Here is an 18330-nt window from a genome sequence, read left to right as displayed (position 1 = left end):
CTATAAATAACGCAACACAAAGAAAGACAAGCACAGCGCACATACTTTCGCCAATGTCCACTTTGGAGAGGTCTTCCCCTCACTTGGGCGGAAAGTGAGCGGGTGCCGATTGCTGCCGGGAGGCGGGGTACGCCGTGGACTGGTCGCCAGCCAACGTCAGGATGACAATTTTGTGGCGAGTGTAAATTGGGACCCAAACGCAGCACAGCTGGAACATTGCTAAGGTCAGGTCAAGGCCAGCGTACACTGCAGTTAACCGCAGTCCAGAGGGTCAGGCTTTGAAGATCGACCTCAGTCAGTATTTGAAAAATATGACTGACTTTATTTTCGTATACCATTTAAAGTGCAACTACACACCACCATCATCATCATAAACATGGAAACATACAGCAACTAACGCAGGCGCTCAAGAGTCAATTCAAGGCAGGTGAGTGTGACACCGTGTGGAAGCGCTGCTGTGCCTGCATTTTCAATGACACGTCTTTCTTCGGGTTCGTTTCGATCAGTGTTGGGAAAGTTCATTTTCGACGGGAACTCGTTCAAAGTTCATAGTTCATCGTTCCAATTTTTGAACTGAGTTCATCGTTCTTTTCCCCCCCCCCCCCCAAAAAAAAGTTTGCTGATGTGCTTTTCTGCCCTAAAAATACTGGCATTTCATTTCCTCATTGTTGCCACCTCGCGCACTCACGCAGTTGTGATGTAAACATAAATGGCGGCTGCTCTGAACGGGTTGCCAAATACGGCGTTTTTACCGCGACATCTGAAGGCTCGTAATTTAATGCGTTCAGCCGGGCTTTGTCCTGGAAGTCCCGAACAAAAGAAGGAAAAGGAACTTTCCTTCCAAAAACGTGGTTTGACACCAGAGTGAGCACATCCTCGACAACGTTCACTTCACGTTGGACTCAAATATGAAGTAGCTCATGAACTTGAATTCATTGAAGTCGTTCAGGTACTGGTGTCGATGGTTTCGTCGTGCACAAAGTGTTCTGTTGCAGCAGAACCTTTACAAAGAATCGCTCGTCGCCTTATTTGTTTCCATCCCGTTTGCGGTTGGCTACGTCACTTTCTAAGCTCCGGACAAGAACGCTGATTTCAAAGTACAAAGTTCACCCTGCGCCTCTTTGCTTTCCTTAATGTAGAATGTAGTTCATAGTAATAATTCATATGAATAGAATTATAGAGAAGGTAAAGATTCACCCAATTTTTCGGCGCCCCCTTGAGGCCGCAAGCAGCGCCCTCAGCGCGTGCTCCTCACCTAATGGGTATGAAATCATAGCAATAATAATGCTGATTATTATTCTAACAATAGTAAGAGTCATGTTAAGACACTGATGTCTGCGGGAGGTCCAAGTATTGATTGCGCTTTCGTGTGAGGCCGCGAGCCTGCTTGGCATCCACATCCACATCCCGTCCTTCCTTCCTTCCTTCCTTCCTTCCTTCCTTCAACATTCCACACAAGCTGACGGCCATCCAGTCTCACTTGACACGCCGAACGCGAGCAACATTGGCACTCATCCATTTACGCTATCTTGATATATATTTCATGATTGCAGTGACAATTCCTCTCGTACGATGTCACGCGTTTCTATATTGCCCAACGGCTGGAGGCAGACAGCCGCCCCCGCACCACATCTCAGGTGTGTTGGCGGTAGAATTGAAGCCGAGCTAAAAACCTCCGCAACCCTCGTTTGAAACGCACAACTTGTCTTGAAACCCAAATTGGAAAGCATGAAAGTTGAAAGGTACCCTATTCCGCTATATGAGGAATGTCACAATTGTGACAAACGTGCAAAACGGGTGAACTGACTTCCTGTGTATGCTACGCTAACAAGCATGACGATGGCTCGGTGACACGATTGTTCAATACAATACAAATCTATGAAAACATGAAGCCAGCCTAATCCTCGGCCGCTGTCGTCTTGCGTGAATCAAAAGACATTGTCGACATTTGAAGTTTGCACGTTTGCTTTGTGACAGTCGCCTTCAAGCGTTCAGTCGAGCGAGGAGGAAGTGCTGCGACCGGTTTTGCCCGATGCAGAAGAAGGTTGCACATATGCCGGACTGCAAACTTTCATCTTTACTTGAAAGCCAAAACCTGTCTTGAGAGATCGTCTGAAACGATGGAAAATAACATCTTAATTGATTTGAATAAGTTGCAGCGCCCCCTTCAGTCCGGGAGCTCAAGTAAAGCGCAGCGCAGCCTTGCTTGTTTTCCTTCAATCGACTTTATTCAAGAAAATAAACATTCAAGTCCATTTGCGTTTAGGACCATCTCACGTTAGCCTTCAGCTCCAACCATTGTCACGTGACGCAATGATGAGGATGATGAAGGTCTAAAGTGCTTTTCCATCACAAAAAGATGAAAATGAGATTTTAGCCACTTTTTTAATGCAGATTTGGGACATTTTTGGTTTCCTTTTTTGAAGGTTTTCTCCCTTTATTGACACAAACAGCTGCTACACAGTACACACACACAATATAAAAATAAAGTTCTTATTAGCGCAAAGAAAAAAATATACAATCAAAGAGATGCCTGCACCATTGTGGGTTGAAAACAACAACAACAACAACAACAAAAACATTTGTGGTCAAATGCAGAGGTGGGCAAGCGATTTTTATTCAGAGGACATCTCGAGTCCAGAAATATTTTTTTTTGCAGCCATTTTCGTGAATTCAAATGTATTCATTTTGAAATGTATTATTTCTCATTTCAGTTCATAAAATGTTCATTTACTGTAAATACATTTGGGTAAAAATAAGGTATATTTCTGAAATAAATTTTATGAAACAATGGTTTGATTTAAAACCATTATTTAATCAAAAATATAGTTATTTTTTAAATGGTACCATCATTTTTTATTGATAAATTAACATTGGAAAAAATTGTGGGCGGTCTGGAATGCGAACATTTGTGCGTCTTTATTTTATAAATATTTTTTATTTTATTTACAAAATGTATTCACCAATATAGTGAATTTTTTACCCCTTAAAATATCTCCCCCACACTCAAACACATTTGCATGTATTAAAACACACTTTTTAAACACATTGTAAACGTTTCTGAATACATTTTTTTTTAAATGTATAGATATACAATAATGGAATCCAAATTCTAACCTTTTTTTTGTTTAGTCTTCAAATACCCTCCCACATGCCGTCATCACATTGAAATACTTTTAAAACACATTGTAAACGTATTTGAGACAAAAAGTACAAGCGTTATAGCAGGGGATTACTGCACAGGTAACATTTTGGAATGGATTACTGAACTGGTTAAATCCTTACATTGACTCAATTAGAATTAATACCAATGAAAAATGAGTTATCCATTGATCAAGGTTTTCTTTCGGAATTTCAAAGTGAAACACGGCCATCGAGCGTGAACGTCGGAACAGGAAGTTGCAGTTGAAAACCGACAAAGACCTTCCTCGGCCGCCAAAGCGTACCTTCCTTCTTCTCCCGCTCCCGTCCGGCAAAGTCAACAAGCCCCGCCCTCACACGTCTTGATTGCCGCGGCGACGCTGGCGGGATTCGTACAGGCTCAAGGCGTGATGGACAAACTGGTACTGCTCCGCCGTCTGGATCATTCCGCCCCTGCGGAAACACACTTGCTTTTATTTCCAGTACACAACTTGATTTTCTCGTAGTAGTTCAATACTCGTTGTTTTCATATTAGTTGCCGTTGCAGTAGTTGTTACAATGGTTTTTATTCTTGTTGTTGATGTTGTAGAAGTTATAGTCGGTCGTCCTTCCTTTTTCCTCGAGGCGATAAGCACAAGCTTTTCAGCCGCCGCACCGTGCGGCACGGCGAGCGAGCGTCTCACCTGTCCAGGCGCAGCTGGCACGTGATGGCCAGCACGTCTACGGCCCCCTCCGCCGCCAGCTGCCGGGCGCCCACGCTGGCGGCGATGAAGCAGCCCGTGCGGCCGATCCCGGCGCTAAAGCAAAGTGTCGTGGGAGAGGCAAAGTCAGTCAAATCATCATCATGACAATTTGAAGCATAATAGCTAAGATTTCTATAGCACCTTTTACGATTAACAATTCACGTGGTTCATTCAGATGTCATGTTCGAAGCGCGTCACGTTGGAAGCTAATGTTGGCGCAAACATCAGAAGCCAACGTCAGTCTTGCTAAAATGCTCATGTTGAACTTCAGAAGCTAACATTAGCGCTCATGTTGGAAGCTAACGTTGACACTGACACGCCGTTTGGCCTCAGTTACCTGCAGTGTACGATGACGGGCCCCGAAGCCGCCGCCCGCCGCGCCGCCTCCACGTCGTCCATCAGCTGCAGCAGCGGCAAAGTGGCGTCGGGCGTCTTGTGGTCAGGCCACGACGTGAACCAGTAATGAAGCAGTGTGTGGGTACGAGGCCCAAACTGCGCCCACACCAAGGAACAAGCTGTCAGTGTGTGTGTGTGTGTGTGTGTGTGTTAATACTGACGTCGGTGTGCGTGGGCATGCGCCTGGGTGCCTTGAGCGTGATGTGTCTGGCAGTGTAGTGTTGACGCTCTCGTACGCCGTTGACCTCCACCTCGACATTCCTGTACATGCCGCGCCTCTCCGGCCAGTAGAGGACGCACTTCTGCCAAGCAGGACCAATGAGCGCCGAGAACCCCGCGGCACGCCGTCTGAGGAGTAACGCGTGCTCAAACCTCGTTCTTCTCCTTGAGCTTGGTGATCATGACGATAGCGGGGGCCGCTTCCTGCCACGCCATCAGCCAGAAGTCGTCCACCGTGTTCACCATCGGGCCTTGCGTGGCGATAAAGGCCTTCTCGTCGCCACGGTAACCCTAAGACGTCACACGTTAACAAAAGCGCACATGGCCAACACACACACACAGGAAACACAAACGAGACATGCGCGCGCACACACACACACACACACACACACTTAGATTTTCTTGGGAAATGTTGGGAAACTTTGTGTTCTCCCTGCTTCCTGACAGGAAGTGGCCATTGTGGGAAAACTTTCACTCCATGTGTTTGAATCTTTGCTTAACCACCCCCCCCACCACACACACACACACACACACACCCGGATGTAGTTGGCGTTGATGTAGGTGCTGAGCGGGGACTGCAGCACGACTCTGGAATGAGGATCTGGCAGGAGACAAGCGCAGGACATTTACTTGCGGACATTCCTGTCTCCTGATTGGTCAGACAACATCAAGACACTTCCGGGTTGAGTTTGTTGCGGTCACCTAGCAACCAGGACTCACTGGGCAGGATGGTCTTGTATCGGTTTTTGCTTCCGTGGTTGGGAACGTCCACCTGCTTTGAATCCGTGAAGTTCATTGGGATCTCCTGACAAGACACGCACACACTTTGAGATCACGTACTGTGTGTCACGTTTGCATGTGCGTCCCCTGCTTGGGCATCCCGTGTGTGTACACGTGTCTCATATTTGTGTGCGTGTGTGCCTCATGAGTGCATGTCCTTTGTGTGTTGTCTGCTTGCGTGAATGCGCACGTGGATGCGCATTCATACTGGTCACCCGACTCACCGAGAACTCTGCATGTAGCGTGTGCGCGTCTTTGACGAGGTCACGCAGTCGCTGCGGCGTGAGCGCGTGACCCGCGGCCATCAGATACTCGCGGGCCGCCTCTTCCCTCGGCGGCGTCACCACGGCGATGCCGACGGGCACCGACATGTCGAGAACGAGCGCCACGTTGGAGCCGCGTCTGAGGACGACATCGGGACCGCTTCAAGGACAACGCGAGCCGCCGTCGAGAGGAAGGCCAACTTTGGAGCTTCTACTTCCTCCCTAGCTGATTGCTGATTGGCTGATATCCAGCGCACACACATTTACACGCAAACATCCTGCTCTGATCGTCCTTCATCGCATGCAGTCCCAAAGGTCATTAGCAAACAAACAATGACCTTCAAAACCATACACACGCACACGCACACAGTTGACCTCTCTTGTAGTCGTGATGGCAGTTTCATCCTGAAGGGGGAGCTGCACGGATCCAGCTCATTCGTTACCGGCGCGACGCTCGCCAGGGGGGCGCGGTCGACTTCGGAGGAAGGGGCGGGGCTAGAGGGAGATGACGACAGGGCGGACAACGGGACGTAGACACGCAGACGGGTGCATTGCGGGACAGCGGGCGTACCTGGGCGGCGGCGGGAGGGCGGGCGCGGGAAGCGGCCGGGCCGCCGCGATCGGCCGACGCCGCCGGGGAGCGTGCGCGGCCGCCTGCCGACGTCGGTCAAAAAGTCAACATCGTCGACGGCCAATCACGGCTTACCTTCTCGCAGAATACCTTGGCGGTGAAATGCGGGGGCGCAGCTTTCGGCTGTGGCTCCCAAGTTTTCTTGAGACGATAGAAAAGCTGCAGAAGAACAAAGTTCAAGGAGACAATGTGGAAGGGATAAGAACGATAGGAAATGGACGCACGGATTGTGGACCACAGCGAAAATCCGCCGATAAACGACGCTCATTATAATTCCGTTGGAAGCATTTTTGGTTGTTTTTTTAACCCCAGATTGTTTTTAATATGCGGGGATACACCTACAATAAGTGCTTTGGGGGTTTGAAATGTAAAAAGGGGAAAACTGTAAACTGGGGGGGGGGGGGGGGGGGGAAAGGGAATGTTTTTGTTTTTTTAAATTGCGAATGGGGAGGCCTGTCAAGATGGCAATTTTTACGATGTATTGTACCAAAAACTCTCATGATAAATGATGTTTTTTTGAATGTCTCTGAAATCATGAACGATAAGGGCTGGCCTTATTATTTTTTGTTGATTTATTTTCTTTTTAAATCAGTATTGTTGTTCTGATTATAAATTCAGTTGTTTTTCTTGACTCGATGATATGGATCCCCCGAGGTCTGAACTCAAGACTATAAAGAGCTGCAAGACCAGCCTGGTTCCCATGGAGCCTTCTATTCCGATCAGAATCGCTTTCGAAGCCCCGACCGAAGGAAAATGCTCCATATAAACACCCCCATCGCAATAAACAGGCAGAATATGGCAGCGCTTGTATGCGACAGAGATCTTGTTCTAACTACTTACAAGTTTGTTTTGAAATCAAGCATTTTTTTTCAATAAACGTATAAAAACTGCCAACTAGTGTGCTGAAAAGACGACAGACCTCCATCTTGATAAATGACGTGACGTTGACATGTCTCACTGATGGCTGTGCTGATGAAATGTAGCCCACATCGTGTGTCCGCCCGATCGGAATCGATCGCGTCACGTGGGAACAGTGGACCAGAGATCGTCGATCGGAAGGATTTCATTCACAATGACAAAAAAGTCTCCACGGAAACCCGGCTCCTGTGTGGTCGGTCCGCTGAAGACGAGCCCTTCGCCTGTCAATCAAACATACGTTGGCGTTCGCCGTCGTCAACTATGGGCTGAATGACGCGTGCCACTGAGGTTATGCTTAATAAACAGTTAACCTTCCCGTGTTGTTCTCTGATGTTTTGAACGACATCGCCGCGGTGGAGCGAGCCGTTTAGCTCCTTAACTCGTTAGCTCGCAGGCTAGTCGTTAGCTGCCGAACACAACAAACCGTTAACTATTCCTGAAGTTTCTCTGTTCACGAACATCTAGGCTGTGGAATATTGGACGCAGCCAACACCGGCAGGAGCTTAGCGGTCCGCCGGCGTTCCACGAGCCCGCTAGCGGCTAACGACACGGACGTCCAACTCTGTCACCACGACAATGACCGTTTCTCGAGTACGAAAAAACGATCATAACAATTTAATTTATCGAACGTTAAGACGATATCGTCATTATTGTGACAGACCTACGAAAGGGTGAATCCAAACGACAAATATGCGGTGCTCCACTATATTGACTTTTTTATGCCACGCGCGTTTGTATGAGGGTGTGTGCGCGCAATTGAGTGAATGCTTGAGTGTCTGTGTGTTTGAGAATGAGATCGTGTGCGTTTCAAAGTGTGAATTTGAGACTCTTTTGTGATTAAGGGCGAGACAAATAAATTGAGATTGAGTATGGGTGTGAGTGCTGTATGTGAGTATTCACCGATTTGCGAGTGTACATAATGTTCGTGTGAGTAAATGTGTGAATGTGCGTGTGTTTGTGTGTGAAACGTGTTCATTTTTTTTATCCTTCAAGTTGCGTTGCAGACGAAAGCATGACGTTAATGTGTCGGTTTCAGACGTTCGCTGGTACCGTCGAGCAGACGAGGGCCATGATGAAGATGGTGAAGAAGAGGATGTAAAAGCACTCCTGCCTCCGCGCGTGCTCCCGTGGCGCCCCCTGCAGGACCTTCTTCTACACACACACACACACAAACGCAATATTAAGTATAGTGAGATACAAATAATAATAGTATCATTCCTGGACTGTTGGGTAAGCAAATGGAGCGCACCTTTTCTGGAAACGACATGACAAAATGCAGTTTCTGGCAAAGGTGCGCTCCATTCGATTATCCGCACGGCCGTGTTGTTTCAGAGAACGATAGTAACCCCACAAATGAGTATTTTGTGTGCGCGTAGCGATTACGTTGCCACTAATGAATGTTTTGTGGAGATAAATTAGTATTAGTATTAGTAGTGTTTGTTTTTTTTTTTTTTTTTTTTTTTTTTTACCTCGGTGGAGACTTCGGTGATGCCAAAGTGCGCCAGGTGGCGATGAAGCACCCTGACGTCGAGCGATCGGACCACGTCCCGGGCCGGGCGGGGCTCGGAATCATCCGGGCGCTCCGAGGACACGAAGAACTCTACGCCGTTCTTCTCCTCCTGCCGCAGCCGCCAGTCAATCAATCCGTCAATCAATGAAAGTCTGTGTCAATAAGGAGAGGCGTGCGTCCTCACATCGACAGCGTTGATGTGGACGAGGCCGACAGGAACTCCCAGCGCCGCCGCCACGCCGCCGCGAAACCAACGAAGAAGAGCCGTGTTCAGACTGCGGACGTCCAATGCCAAAAACTACAAACACAACACAAAGTATCATGCTGGAGATAACTTGGTATACTGCAGGTGAGCGCACGGACACGAGGATGTTGATGGACAGACGGTCGCTCAATCCTTTGGAATGTCTTGAATTTCTCGATAAACTGCTCATCAAATGTAGTCTGATCTTCATCAAAATCACAAGAATAAGCAAACACAATCTGCTTCAACTAAAGCCAACAAACAAACAAACATGTTTTCATATTTTCACTGAAAATTAACACAGAAACATCCACACGACCAGGAGGAAAAAGTCAGTCAATACCCGGTTGACCCTCGACCCTTTGCAACAGTAACTTCAAGCAAACGGTTTGCTGGAGTTGCAGATGACAAATTTTGAACCATTCCTTTTTCCCAAGATTCCTGCAGGGGATGTCTGCTACGAACGAACAGCTCTTGTGTGCTGTTCTACAGGAAATGTTTGCTTGAGGTGACTGCTGCCAAGGGGTCAAGGGTCAAGCAGTCATTCAATCAAAGGGTTCACTTACGTTTTCCTCCCTGTCCTATCCATGCTCTTTCCAATAAAACATGTCATTGTTTGTGTGAGATGAGTTGAAGCAGACTGTGACTTCGATGAAGATCAGACCACATTTGACGCACGATTTATGCTTCAATTGCAGAAATTCCATAAGGGTTCACAAAGTTTTTCGTCCCCCGAGATGAACAGAAGATAAACGGGTAGACGGACAGATAGACGGCTGGAAAGAAAGAAATCAAGAAAAATATTTCGATAGATGGGCGGACAGAAAAGACAGACAGCTGTCACCATAGTAACCAGATGGCGTGCGGCCACAGTGGCGTGCTCCACGTGAACCTCGCCACCTGAGCGATGATGATGAAGATGATGACGATGATGCCAGCGGTGTCGGCGAGGCGGCACGCTGCCGTCCGGATGCGGGTTCAAGTCCGAGGAGTCGGCGTTACGCAGCTCGTGCTCGCCTGAGGATGACTCTGAGGAGACCGGCAGGTGGCGTTAGAGACAACATTGAAACGGGCTCCACCTCCTCCAAGACAACATGTTACACACGCGGCACCCTTTCACAATAAACGGGAGGCAGACGCCACTTTCGCGCTCCACCCTGGCGACGGCGTCGTGGTCGCTATAACGAGCATGAACTCAGGCCTGTTCTGATTGGACGGCTTTGCTGTCATGGGAAGAACTGCCAGCCAATCACAGGTGGAGTTGGAGACAAATACTTGGACGTGCACACAGTCTTACGGACAGGAGTGATGGGCACAGCAGTTCTTTTGAGTGTACTGAATCATTCGAATCAGTTCATTACAAAGAATCATTCAATTGAATCGTTCAGTTTTTTTCACAAAATCATTCAAGTCCTTCCTCATCCAGTTAATGATCCACCCCTGAGGTTCACGTTCACTCAACACATTCACCGGAGGGCTTTGCGTAGTTGGTGTCATGTATTGTAAACTCTGAAAGGCGGGGAGATTGATATATTAAAAAAAAAAAAAAAAGATCACCGACCAATCTCTCTCTCAGCAAGCTCTCAAACAGTCGTGAACGTGTGCAGCGAGCTCAGCTAGCGACCATCCTTCCGCGTCCCCTGACGTCCAGCTAGGCTCTCGCCAGCCGGCGTGACTTTTCTGCATTCCACCGCTGTGGACAGCAGCCGCCGCCAGCCGGGCTTTCTGCTCACTCATCTGACTGTTATTGCTATCGGATTAGTGGAAAGCATCTTTGAGTGTCTTGATAAGCGCTATAGAAGTTGAATGTATTATTATTATTGTTATGATGAAATAAAAAGCTTTAATAATCGCATTAGAGACACAGAGACAATGATATGTATGTGTACGTATATACATTCATTATTCATTTACATTTATTTTAAATGTGCGTGCTTGTTTTCACGTGCTTGACTGACACAAACATTAGCCGTTAGCTTGAAGCTGCTAGTGAAAGCTATCCCTGCGAGGACGTCAGGACTTGCGGTTAAAATCACTCATGAGTACGTTCACTGCGTAGTACGTCGTTCCTTGCGCAAACGAATCACTCATCGTACTAGAACATGGCTCCTGAGCGGATCACAAACGAAGCTCGTGTCAAACGGATCGCTAATGATAAGTTCAACGAACGAATCACTCAGTTCACTTAAGTCCCACCCCCGCCTGAATCATAAACTCATTCGGTTCAGTTCGTTCACTAAAACGATTCGTTCTTCTGAACGAAACATTCGCGAACGGACAGTTCGAAACACACGCGGTTACACTCAAACACACTCTCATCCCAACCACACGCTCACACGTACGAATACACGACACACACGTGCATACTACTTGACGACGACCTTCTTACCATGTGAAGCGAACGGAAGCTAATATCAATGAAGGCGTTGCTAGCATATGAAGCTAACTTAGGCTCATATCAATGAAAGCGTTGCTAGCATGTGAAGCCAATTTAGGCTAATATCAATGAAATCGTTGCTAGCACGTGAAGCTAACACCAGTGAAGGTGTTCATTGTTATTGTTGGCATGTGAATGAAGCGGATTATTGTCGACGCTCACCCGCGCACGTCAGCCAGCAGAGGAGCATCAGGGCCAGCAGCAAACATCCACCGGTGCTCCTCATCTTCATCCACAACACGGACGCCGTCAGCAGCGGCAAAAGGAGACCACATGAGTCCTCACGTCAACACAAAGAAACCGGAAGGATGCTCGCAGGAATGTCCAATGATGACGACATGGATTGTTTGGCAGCAGCTGAAATGAGCTGTCCTGACATGAGGAAAGTGAAGAAAGTAGACTTGAATGCCATTGAGTGGCGAAAAGGATAGGATAGATTGACTTTGAACATGCTCTTGCTAATTATTTTATTAGCAGGAGCAGTCATTTTTTCAATGGGTTGTATTTTTATCATTTGCATTACAATTATTCAATTGATCATTCTAATCATAACTTGAAATATTATTTCATATTTTATTTGTAGTAGTACTTTTAAAATTAGTACTACTATTTGTAAAAGTGGTGATATTTAAAAAATATATATCATTCTGAGTATTATGTCAATCCGTCAGTGAGTAATTACAACTCACCATCACGCCATGAAGATTAATACCCAAAAAAAAAAAAAGGTCCTGATCGTTTTGTTTATTTTTGTCACCAACGGCTCGCTTGTTCAAAATTTCCATGGCCCTTCGCGGAAGTGCCACCCAGGGCCGAAAATGCCCATATTTGGCAGGTCAGGTAAGCCATTTACAGGAATTCCCCCCGCCCCAAGTACTTGCCCTCCTTCCTCATTCAACGCGCAGACTTTGAGATAATCGCCCGCTCCAACGTTTCTCATTTTTCTGTCGTCGCCACCAAGGAAAAAGGCGACCATGACTCAAGTGAAAAGCTGCGTGAAGAATAGCTTGATTTTGTCCAACGTTTTCTTCGCAGTGAGTTGCCTTCCTTTTCTTCTTCCGCCCAGTCAAAAGTGCGCACTTGCTAGTCAACATGCTAACGTTAGCTTCTTCCTTATCTTGACCGTCAACACTCTTGGACGTGTTTCGACAATTGCTAAAAGTCCACCTCAACATGATTACCCCACGTGTAGCACGCATAGGTCGTGGTGAGCAAGTGTGCCTCACAGTCGACAGGTTCTGGGTTCAAATCCCGTGAGGTGTTTTAAAGTGATTGCCGTTGGCTTCATTAAAGGAAGACAAACTTTTTTTTTTTTTTACCCCTCTGTAAAGGCGGGAATGCGCCTTTGTCAAACAACACGTGACCTGCCGTTGCCAGGCGTTCGAAAAAGTAAATTTGACTTGTTAATTTCCCGACAGATTGTAGGGGGCGCCATTATCTGCCTGGCGCTGCTGGTGGAGGTGGTCACACGCTACAATGATGTATCGGTAAACGCGCGCACACACGCTATTACATGTGAACCATCACACGCAAATACCCACGCACACACTCAGACGTACACGCCCACGCACTCATTCCTCATGTGTGCGTAAGCGGCCACACACAAGGTCGTTGTGCCGTTCCAGCTGGAAGGCCGCGACACCGGCCTGATCCTGCTGTATGTGGTGGGCACTGTTACTATGGCAATCGCCGCCGTGGGCGCGTACGGCGCGCACCGCCAGAGTCGACCCGCGCTCATCGTGGTGAGTCCGGCGTGTCACGCGCACTCGTCTGTCAACTTCCCCTTCAGACAGGATGTTCTGTTCACTTTTTGCGTGTGTAGTTCCTGGTGTGTATGGTGATTGGCACACTGATGATGTTGCGCGTCGGCATCCCCCTGGCGGCCGTGCGTCCCGAGGTAACGCCTACAAAACACGCAAGCGCAGTCACGCTACTGTCGTCATGTAACGTGCGTGCGTGCGCATTTTCCCAGTTGGAGGGCGTGATGTCGGACAAGTTTCGCCAGCTGCTGCCGTTGGACGAAGCCAACGAGAAGATCAAGAAATTCACCAACGTCATTCAGGAAACGGTGAGATTAGCAGGAGGTCCGGCGCATGCTGATGATGTCACCAACTGACATCTTGCGCGTGCAGCTGCAGTGCTGCGGCATGTTCAGCTCGGACGACTGGCGCCAGGAGCTTCCGGACTCGTGCTTGTGCGACGAGCTGGCGGAGGGCAAATGTCGCGACGTCGGCTACAACGTGAGACACCGACGACTTTGGAAATTCCCACGCTCGAGGTAGCGTAAACTCGACTGACCTGTGTGCGTGCGTTTTACAGTTCATGATGCTCCAGATGAAGAAGTCCGTCTTCCGCCAGGTGAGTTTGGTCACGCCGGTCACATGACGGCCAAGTTGAAATTTGCTGACTGCCGATTGGTCGTTCGCACGCAGCCGTGCTTCCCAATCGTGGTCCACTTATTCCTCTTGACCTTTGACATCGTGATGGGGATGTCCTTCGTGTTGGCCATCTTGGCGGTAAGAATCCTTTTGGGCTCGGGTCGGGCACGTCGGCAGCGATGTGACTTCCCGTTTCCCGTTCGGCAGCTGCTGGGTCTGACGCTGTCGTCGGTCCTCATCCGTCAGTTGCATGCGGGCGGGCGCCCTGCCGTGCTGCTGGTGCCCGCCATCTTCAAGCCGGCGCCCCCCAAGTACCAGGAGCTGCAGGACGCGCCCGCCACCCTCTGCTCGAAGGCTGTCGCCACAGCTGGTGCCTTCAACCACTGAAGCCGCAGCTGCAGTGTTCTCCTGCTGTTTGTTACAAATAAAACCACACTCCCGCTTTCTGTCACTTGAATATTTGCAAAGACGACCAACTCCAGTTGAAAGCGGTGTTGCGTCCCAAATAAAAACCGCCACTGTGACAACATTCAAGATTTGTTTTTCGGGCGTGAGAATTGCCACTTGGCTGGCCATTTCTTTGTCTGCCAAAGTACGCATGACACAGACGACTTCTTTGATAAGCATTTAATGAACAAAAGTTATTTGTATCAAATCAAACGAAGCTCATTACAGAGTCAACATGCACAGTTACTTTTGCGCTCACGTGTTAAACATGAGGAATGTTTCCTCACGGCTTCAACCTCAGCACGCCGCCATCTTACAATGAAGCCACCACCACCACCAGGAACACGCATCAAACAGGAAGTGATGTCATGTGGCCGTCAACTCCCAATTAGACAGGAAACGCTCGCATGTTTCCTGCTACTTGGACTTTCATTCTAAACTTCCCATCATCCTTAGCGGACCACAGACGTGCGCGTGCGTTAGCCGGACGAGCAGCATCCCCCGGTGGGCGTGGCCTGGGGCTCGTCGTCGACAATCTGTACGCCTCGCCGACCGGATACCGATTGGCCGCCGACGTTTCCTTTCGACCGTTCCTCGGCCTGAGCCGCCTCCATCATTCCTGCGTGAACGCGCGCGCGCACGCACGTCACATGAGCCGTCGCCATGACACACACACACACACACGAATGCACACTCGCAACACGTCCATTTCGTACACATGATTTGGTTGCCCCGCGTGTGCCGTCAAAGTTGAACGTAATCAATGAGAGCAAAGGAAAAATGCCTTCTTACTTTTACACAAGTCCAAGTAGAGCTCCTCGATGCCTTTGTTGAGCTTGGCGGACGTCTGGTAGTGTTTGGCCCCCACCGACGTCGCGTAACTATGACGACGACAACAAACGCGTGAAGACGAGGACGCACGGGCCGCGGCCGCAACGATGGCATCGCTCACCTTTCCGCCTCCTCCGTAGAGACGTTCCTGTCTTTGTCCAAATCGATTTTATTACCTGCGTGACATTCCGACATTTTGGTGAAGTCAGAGGTTAAAAAACTTTGCGGACCCCCATAATCCGAACACCGATGAAACGTAGCCAAGCCATTCGAACTCAACAATCTCATATTTTCCAGAAAAAAAGCTTGTAATATTACAACTGTAAATAATAATATCATTCCCACTTGGCACTAGTTGTACAAATGTTGCAATATTGAATAGTGAAGCATAATTCGACTATTTATTGCTTTGCACAGACCAACATGCAACATTGAATTCTTCGTTTGGATTGAGATCTTTTCATCACGCATCAGTTCCGCTCTTTGTATTTTGCTTTTTGCTTTGTTGGTTGTTTCGACATTATTAATATATGTGTGAATATTTCTCCTGTGACAATTTCATTTCCCCTCACAGGATGAATAAAGCATCTTACCTACTATACATAAACAAATGTCGTTCCCCAACATCTTCCTCAGTTCTCTCACCCAGCTCTTCACCTGCAACGCAAACGGCAGCTCAGAAGAAAGCGCGAGGCGAAGACGACGTGGCTGAGCACGGAGCCCGTTACCTTCTGGAAGGAGTCCTCATCGGTGATGTCGTACACCAGGACGGCCCCGTTGGAGTCTCGGTAGTAGATGGGTCCTAACGCGTGGAAGCGCTCCTGACCCGCCGTGTCCTGCACCGACACACGCACGGTCACGGTCACGTGACCTGCCCGGGTCTGAACGCGCACTGCGAGCGCGGCGTCTTACCCAGATGGCGAGGTTGACCCGCTTTCCCGTGATGTTGAGCTTCTTGGTGAGGAAGGACGCCTGTACGAAAAGGCCATTTCTTTCATTTTCTGTTATCGTTTCATACGACACTTGGGGAACGTACTTTTCACAGGGCAAATTCCAGCACAATTTCTACAATCAAAATCATTTCCTTTGGCTTTTGATTGCGTGTTACGTAATTTCCTAGTTTCCAGAGTTGGTGAATTTGGGCTACCAATCACGGTCAAAATGACACAATTAACAAAATCCATCAAATATTTTACTCTGCCGAGTATGTAGTGCATCTGTATGCCTTTGACATTTTTGTAATTGAACTACCTTACTAAATTAAGCTTTCGACACCATTCTCATTTATTGAGATGAACCTGCACGACCGTACCGAGAGACTGCGCTGAGATGGCCTTAAAATAAAAGCAGGATTTGGGTTTTTTTTTTTTTTTTTTCCATATGAAAATCCGATTTACAATGGGAACAGTGACATCGTGCAAAACAAGTTGTGCTTTTGTTTGTTTTTCCCGTTCTGGCATTTCCTTTTGTCTTGTCTTGTCTTGATACCGAACAAGCTTTTCAACTTTTGTCTTTTTTTTTTTTAGCATAAACCTCTCTGTCAAAACAATTGCTTCCTCTTGGTAAAAAATGTCTTGTCAAAACATGATCCTTCATATAATTCACATAAAACAACTGCGATTGCCTTCCGGTGGCCTTTCTTGTCATACGCAAAACAATGTCACAATTATTCCGCGTATGTCTGTTTCTGAGAGGGAAAATTGAAGTCGCTTGTCACTTTTGGGGAAAATAAATGTGAAGAGGGGTTGAAAAAGTCGTCAAGTTGACGACGACGACTTTTGTAACCACTCATGTTGCCAACACATTTGCATGCAGCCTGTCATACGAAGCGTCACGCAAAACATTGGTACATTGTTCAATTCATACATGAATACATAAACAGTTCCATAATAGAGTATTCCGACATGTTTCAGTCTGAAGAACCCACACCCCGGGTGCACCTGCCAACCTGCGTCAACTTGTTGACCAGCAATAAATAAATCCACGCATGACGCAACCCAAGACAACAGTTTCAAAGCAGTTAGTTGACTAGACTTTGGAAAGACTCGTTTTAACTGCTGGACGATACCAGCCGCAGATCTGAAGACTTCGTGCTTCTTACGAAATAATACGAAATATTTGTTCCTTCCTGTTTTCAAGTCTCAACACTACAAGTACTGTGCGTGGAACTAAATGACACGTGGGACCTAGGTGCCAGTCAAGGCAATCATCAGCCGCAAGGTTTTCATCCCGAGTCGGGGATCGCAAAACACGCGTTCACCAGCCCCGCCGAGTGACACCCTCAACACGCCACCCGGCGATGAGGGATGCTCGTTTCCCACGCCTGCGACATCCCGCCCAGGCGGTCGCCCGGGGCCCCGCCCGCCTCACCTGGAGAGTTGTGATGTGTTTGTCGTTGAACTTGTTCTCGCAGTAGCGCAGCACCATGGACGTCTTTCCCACGCAGCCTTCTCCCAGCAGGACCACCTTGAACGAGAAGCTCTTGCCGCCGCCCGCTGCCGCCATGGCGGCCGCTCGATGTGTCACAACAAGCTGATGCTAAAAATGCTAACACTTAGCACGTCGGAACGCAACTCCTGCGTAGCTCACATCGGCTTCCTACCAACGGGACAAAAGAGCCCCCCACCCCTTCCCCCTCCAAAGAAAAACAAATCAAAAGGAGACACGTCCCCGGCTGCGCTGACTTTAAAATGAAAGCAATATTTCCAGCGCGTACTCAAAAGCTCGATAAACGGTCGTCAGACAAACCCAATGTCTGACTTTCATCCAACTAATGGCGTCGCTGCACCAAGTCAGTCGACGAGCGCCACAGATCGTCTCTTCCACATAAGGCATCACTTGGTCGAACAAGCGGCGACGTCTCGTTTTCAGTTGTGTCAGGAGTTGAACAAGAAGTGAAGTGAACTCAGTCCACATCCAAACGTCATTCAGACATCTTTGTAACCCTTCTGCACTGGTGTTGGGGTTCAACGTCACACGACTGGCCGTCAACACGCAACAAACAAACAAACACCGCGGTGTAGTCAACGCGAAGCACAGGAAGACGCCTGTTCGGAGACGATCTGTGTTGTGTCACATGACGACGGTCCGCTCTGCCTCATGATTCTGACATCATCTGACACATCTCGGTGGGACTGGAATGTGATTGTGACACGACATCTTTCGTCACGGAGGACAACACGAGCTGCATTCATCATTTCAGACTTTGCTCTTCCCGCATTCAAGACTCCAAATTGAAGGCGAATGTTTGGCTGGCGATCACGACGTTGTTCAAAGCAGCAGACATTCCCTTTTGCCATGAGTTACCTTCCAATTCCATACTGGCCACTCATGTGCTTGAGAAGTATCTGCACCAAATTGCGCAATTGACACTGTTCCAGATTATCGCACTA

General features: G+C 48.1%; 3 protein-coding genes and 2 long non-coding RNA genes across 9 annotated transcripts; 3 read left to right on the top strand and 2 right to left on the bottom strand.

Annotated features, from left to right (window-relative positions):
* Positions 1–110: 110 nt before the first annotated feature.
* On the top strand, positions 111–8521 carry LOC133471806 (uncharacterized). The gene is made up of 2 exons (XR_009786362.1): positions 111–427; positions 8128–8521. It is a non-coding gene; the product is annotated as an uncharacterized LOC133471806 (long non-coding RNA).
* On the bottom strand, positions 2207–12117 carry ptprr (protein tyrosine phosphatase receptor type R). 5 transcript variants are annotated; one of them, XM_061761740.1, is made up of 17 exons: positions 11972–12117; positions 11445–11654; positions 9690–9874; positions 8786–8899; positions 8561–8710; positions 8142–8243; positions 6264–6332; positions 6114–6196; positions 5918–6037; positions 5504–5681; positions 5202–5304; positions 5036–5100; positions 4653–4790; positions 4472–4582; positions 4222–4376; positions 3825–3938; positions 2207–3594 (listed from the first exon to the last, which is right to left on the bottom strand). In XM_061761740.1, exons 2-17 carry the CDS (start codon positions 11512–11514, stop codon positions 3495–3497), a joined length of 1857 nt encoding a protein of 618 aa, XP_061617724.1. In that variant the 5' UTR covers positions 11515–11654; positions 11972–12117; the 3' UTR covers positions 2207–3494. The 5 variants fall into 5 exon arrangements, with proteins under 5 accessions (XP_061617724.1, XP_061617721.1, XP_061617725.1 ...); XM_061761737.1 differs by having other exon boundaries at positions 4442–4582; positions 11972–12116; XM_061761741.1 differs by having other exon boundaries at positions 5220–5304; positions 11972–12111.
* On the top strand, positions 8662–10659 carry LOC133471805 (uncharacterized). The gene is made up of 2 exons (XR_009786361.1): positions 8662–8950; positions 9544–10659. It is a non-coding gene; the product is annotated as an uncharacterized LOC133471805 (long non-coding RNA).
* Positions 12118–12136: 19 nt separating the features above from the next.
* LOC133471798 (tetraspanin-8-like) lies at positions 12137–14189 on the top strand. The gene is made up of 9 exons (XM_061761777.1): positions 12137–12316; positions 12701–12769; positions 12908–13024; positions 13105–13179; positions 13255–13350; positions 13415–13522; positions 13602–13640; positions 13715–13798; positions 13868–14189. Exons 1-9 carry the CDS (start codon positions 12257–12259, stop codon positions 14045–14047), a joined length of 828 nt encoding a protein of 275 aa, XP_061617761.1. The 5' UTR covers positions 12137–12256; the 3' UTR covers positions 14048–14189.
* Positions 14190–14272: 83 nt separating this feature from the next.
* On the bottom strand, positions 14273–18108 carry rab21 (RAB21, member RAS oncogene family). The gene is made up of 7 exons (XM_061761784.1): positions 17309–18108; positions 15851–15910; positions 15667–15774; positions 15532–15595; positions 15060–15114; positions 14900–14988; positions 14273–14726 (listed from the first exon to the last, which is right to left on the bottom strand). Exons 1-7 carry the CDS (start codon positions 17441–17443, stop codon positions 14587–14589), a joined length of 651 nt encoding a protein of 216 aa, XP_061617768.1. The 5' UTR covers positions 17444–18108; the 3' UTR covers positions 14273–14586.
* Between the last annotated feature and the right edge of the window lie 222 nt (positions 18109–18330).

Source organism: Phyllopteryx taeniolatus, chromosome 22 (genome assembly GCF_024500385.1).
Source record: "Phyllopteryx taeniolatus isolate TA_2022b chromosome 22, UOR_Ptae_1.2, whole genome shotgun sequence".
Taxonomy (NCBI): domain Eukaryota; kingdom Metazoa; phylum Chordata; class Actinopteri; order Syngnathiformes; family Syngnathidae; genus Phyllopteryx; species Phyllopteryx taeniolatus.
This window is presented reverse-complemented; position numbering and strand designations above follow the sequence as displayed.

Excerpts from the sequence above, each read along its gene's own strand:
- ptprr (XM_061761737.1), bottom strand. The coding sequence starts at position 11,514 with ATGAAGATGAGGAGCACCGGTGGATGTTTGCTGCTGGCCCTGATGCTC. Across the intron at positions 8,244-8,560 it reads TCACCGAAGTCTCCACCGAG|AAGAAGGTCCTGCAGGGGGC; the intron begins GTAAAAAAAAAA and ends GTGTGTGTGTAG. Across the intron at positions 4,791-5,035 it reads TCAACGCCAACTACATCCGG|GGTTACCGTGGCGACGAGAA; the intron begins GTGTGTGTGTGT and ends GTGACGTCTTAG.
- LOC133471798 (XM_061761777.1), top strand. The coding sequence starts at position 12,257 with ATGACTCAAGTGAAAAGCTGCGTGAAGAATAGCTTGATTTTGTCCAAC. Across the intron at positions 13,025-13,104 it reads GTCGACCCGCGCTCATCGTG|TTCCTGGTGTGTATGGTGAT; the intron begins GTGAGTCCGGCG and ends TTGCGTGTGTAG. Across the intron at positions 13,799-13,867 it reads TCGTGTTGGCCATCTTGGCG|CTGCTGGGTCTGACGCTGTC; the intron begins GTAAGAATCCTT and ends CCCGTTCGGCAG.
- rab21 (XM_061761784.1), bottom strand. The coding sequence starts at position 17,443 with ATGGCGGCAGCGGGCGGCGGCAAGAGCTTCTCGTTCAAGGTGGTCCTG. Across the intron at positions 15,596-15,666 it reads ATGAGGACTCCTTCCAGAAG|GTGAAGAGCTGGGTGAGAGA; the intron begins GTAACGGGCTCC and ends TTTGCGTTGCAG. Across the intron at positions 15,115-15,531 it reads CATTTGTTTATGTATAGTAG|GTAATAAAATCGATTTGGAC; the intron begins GTAAGATGCTTT and ends AATGTCACGCAG.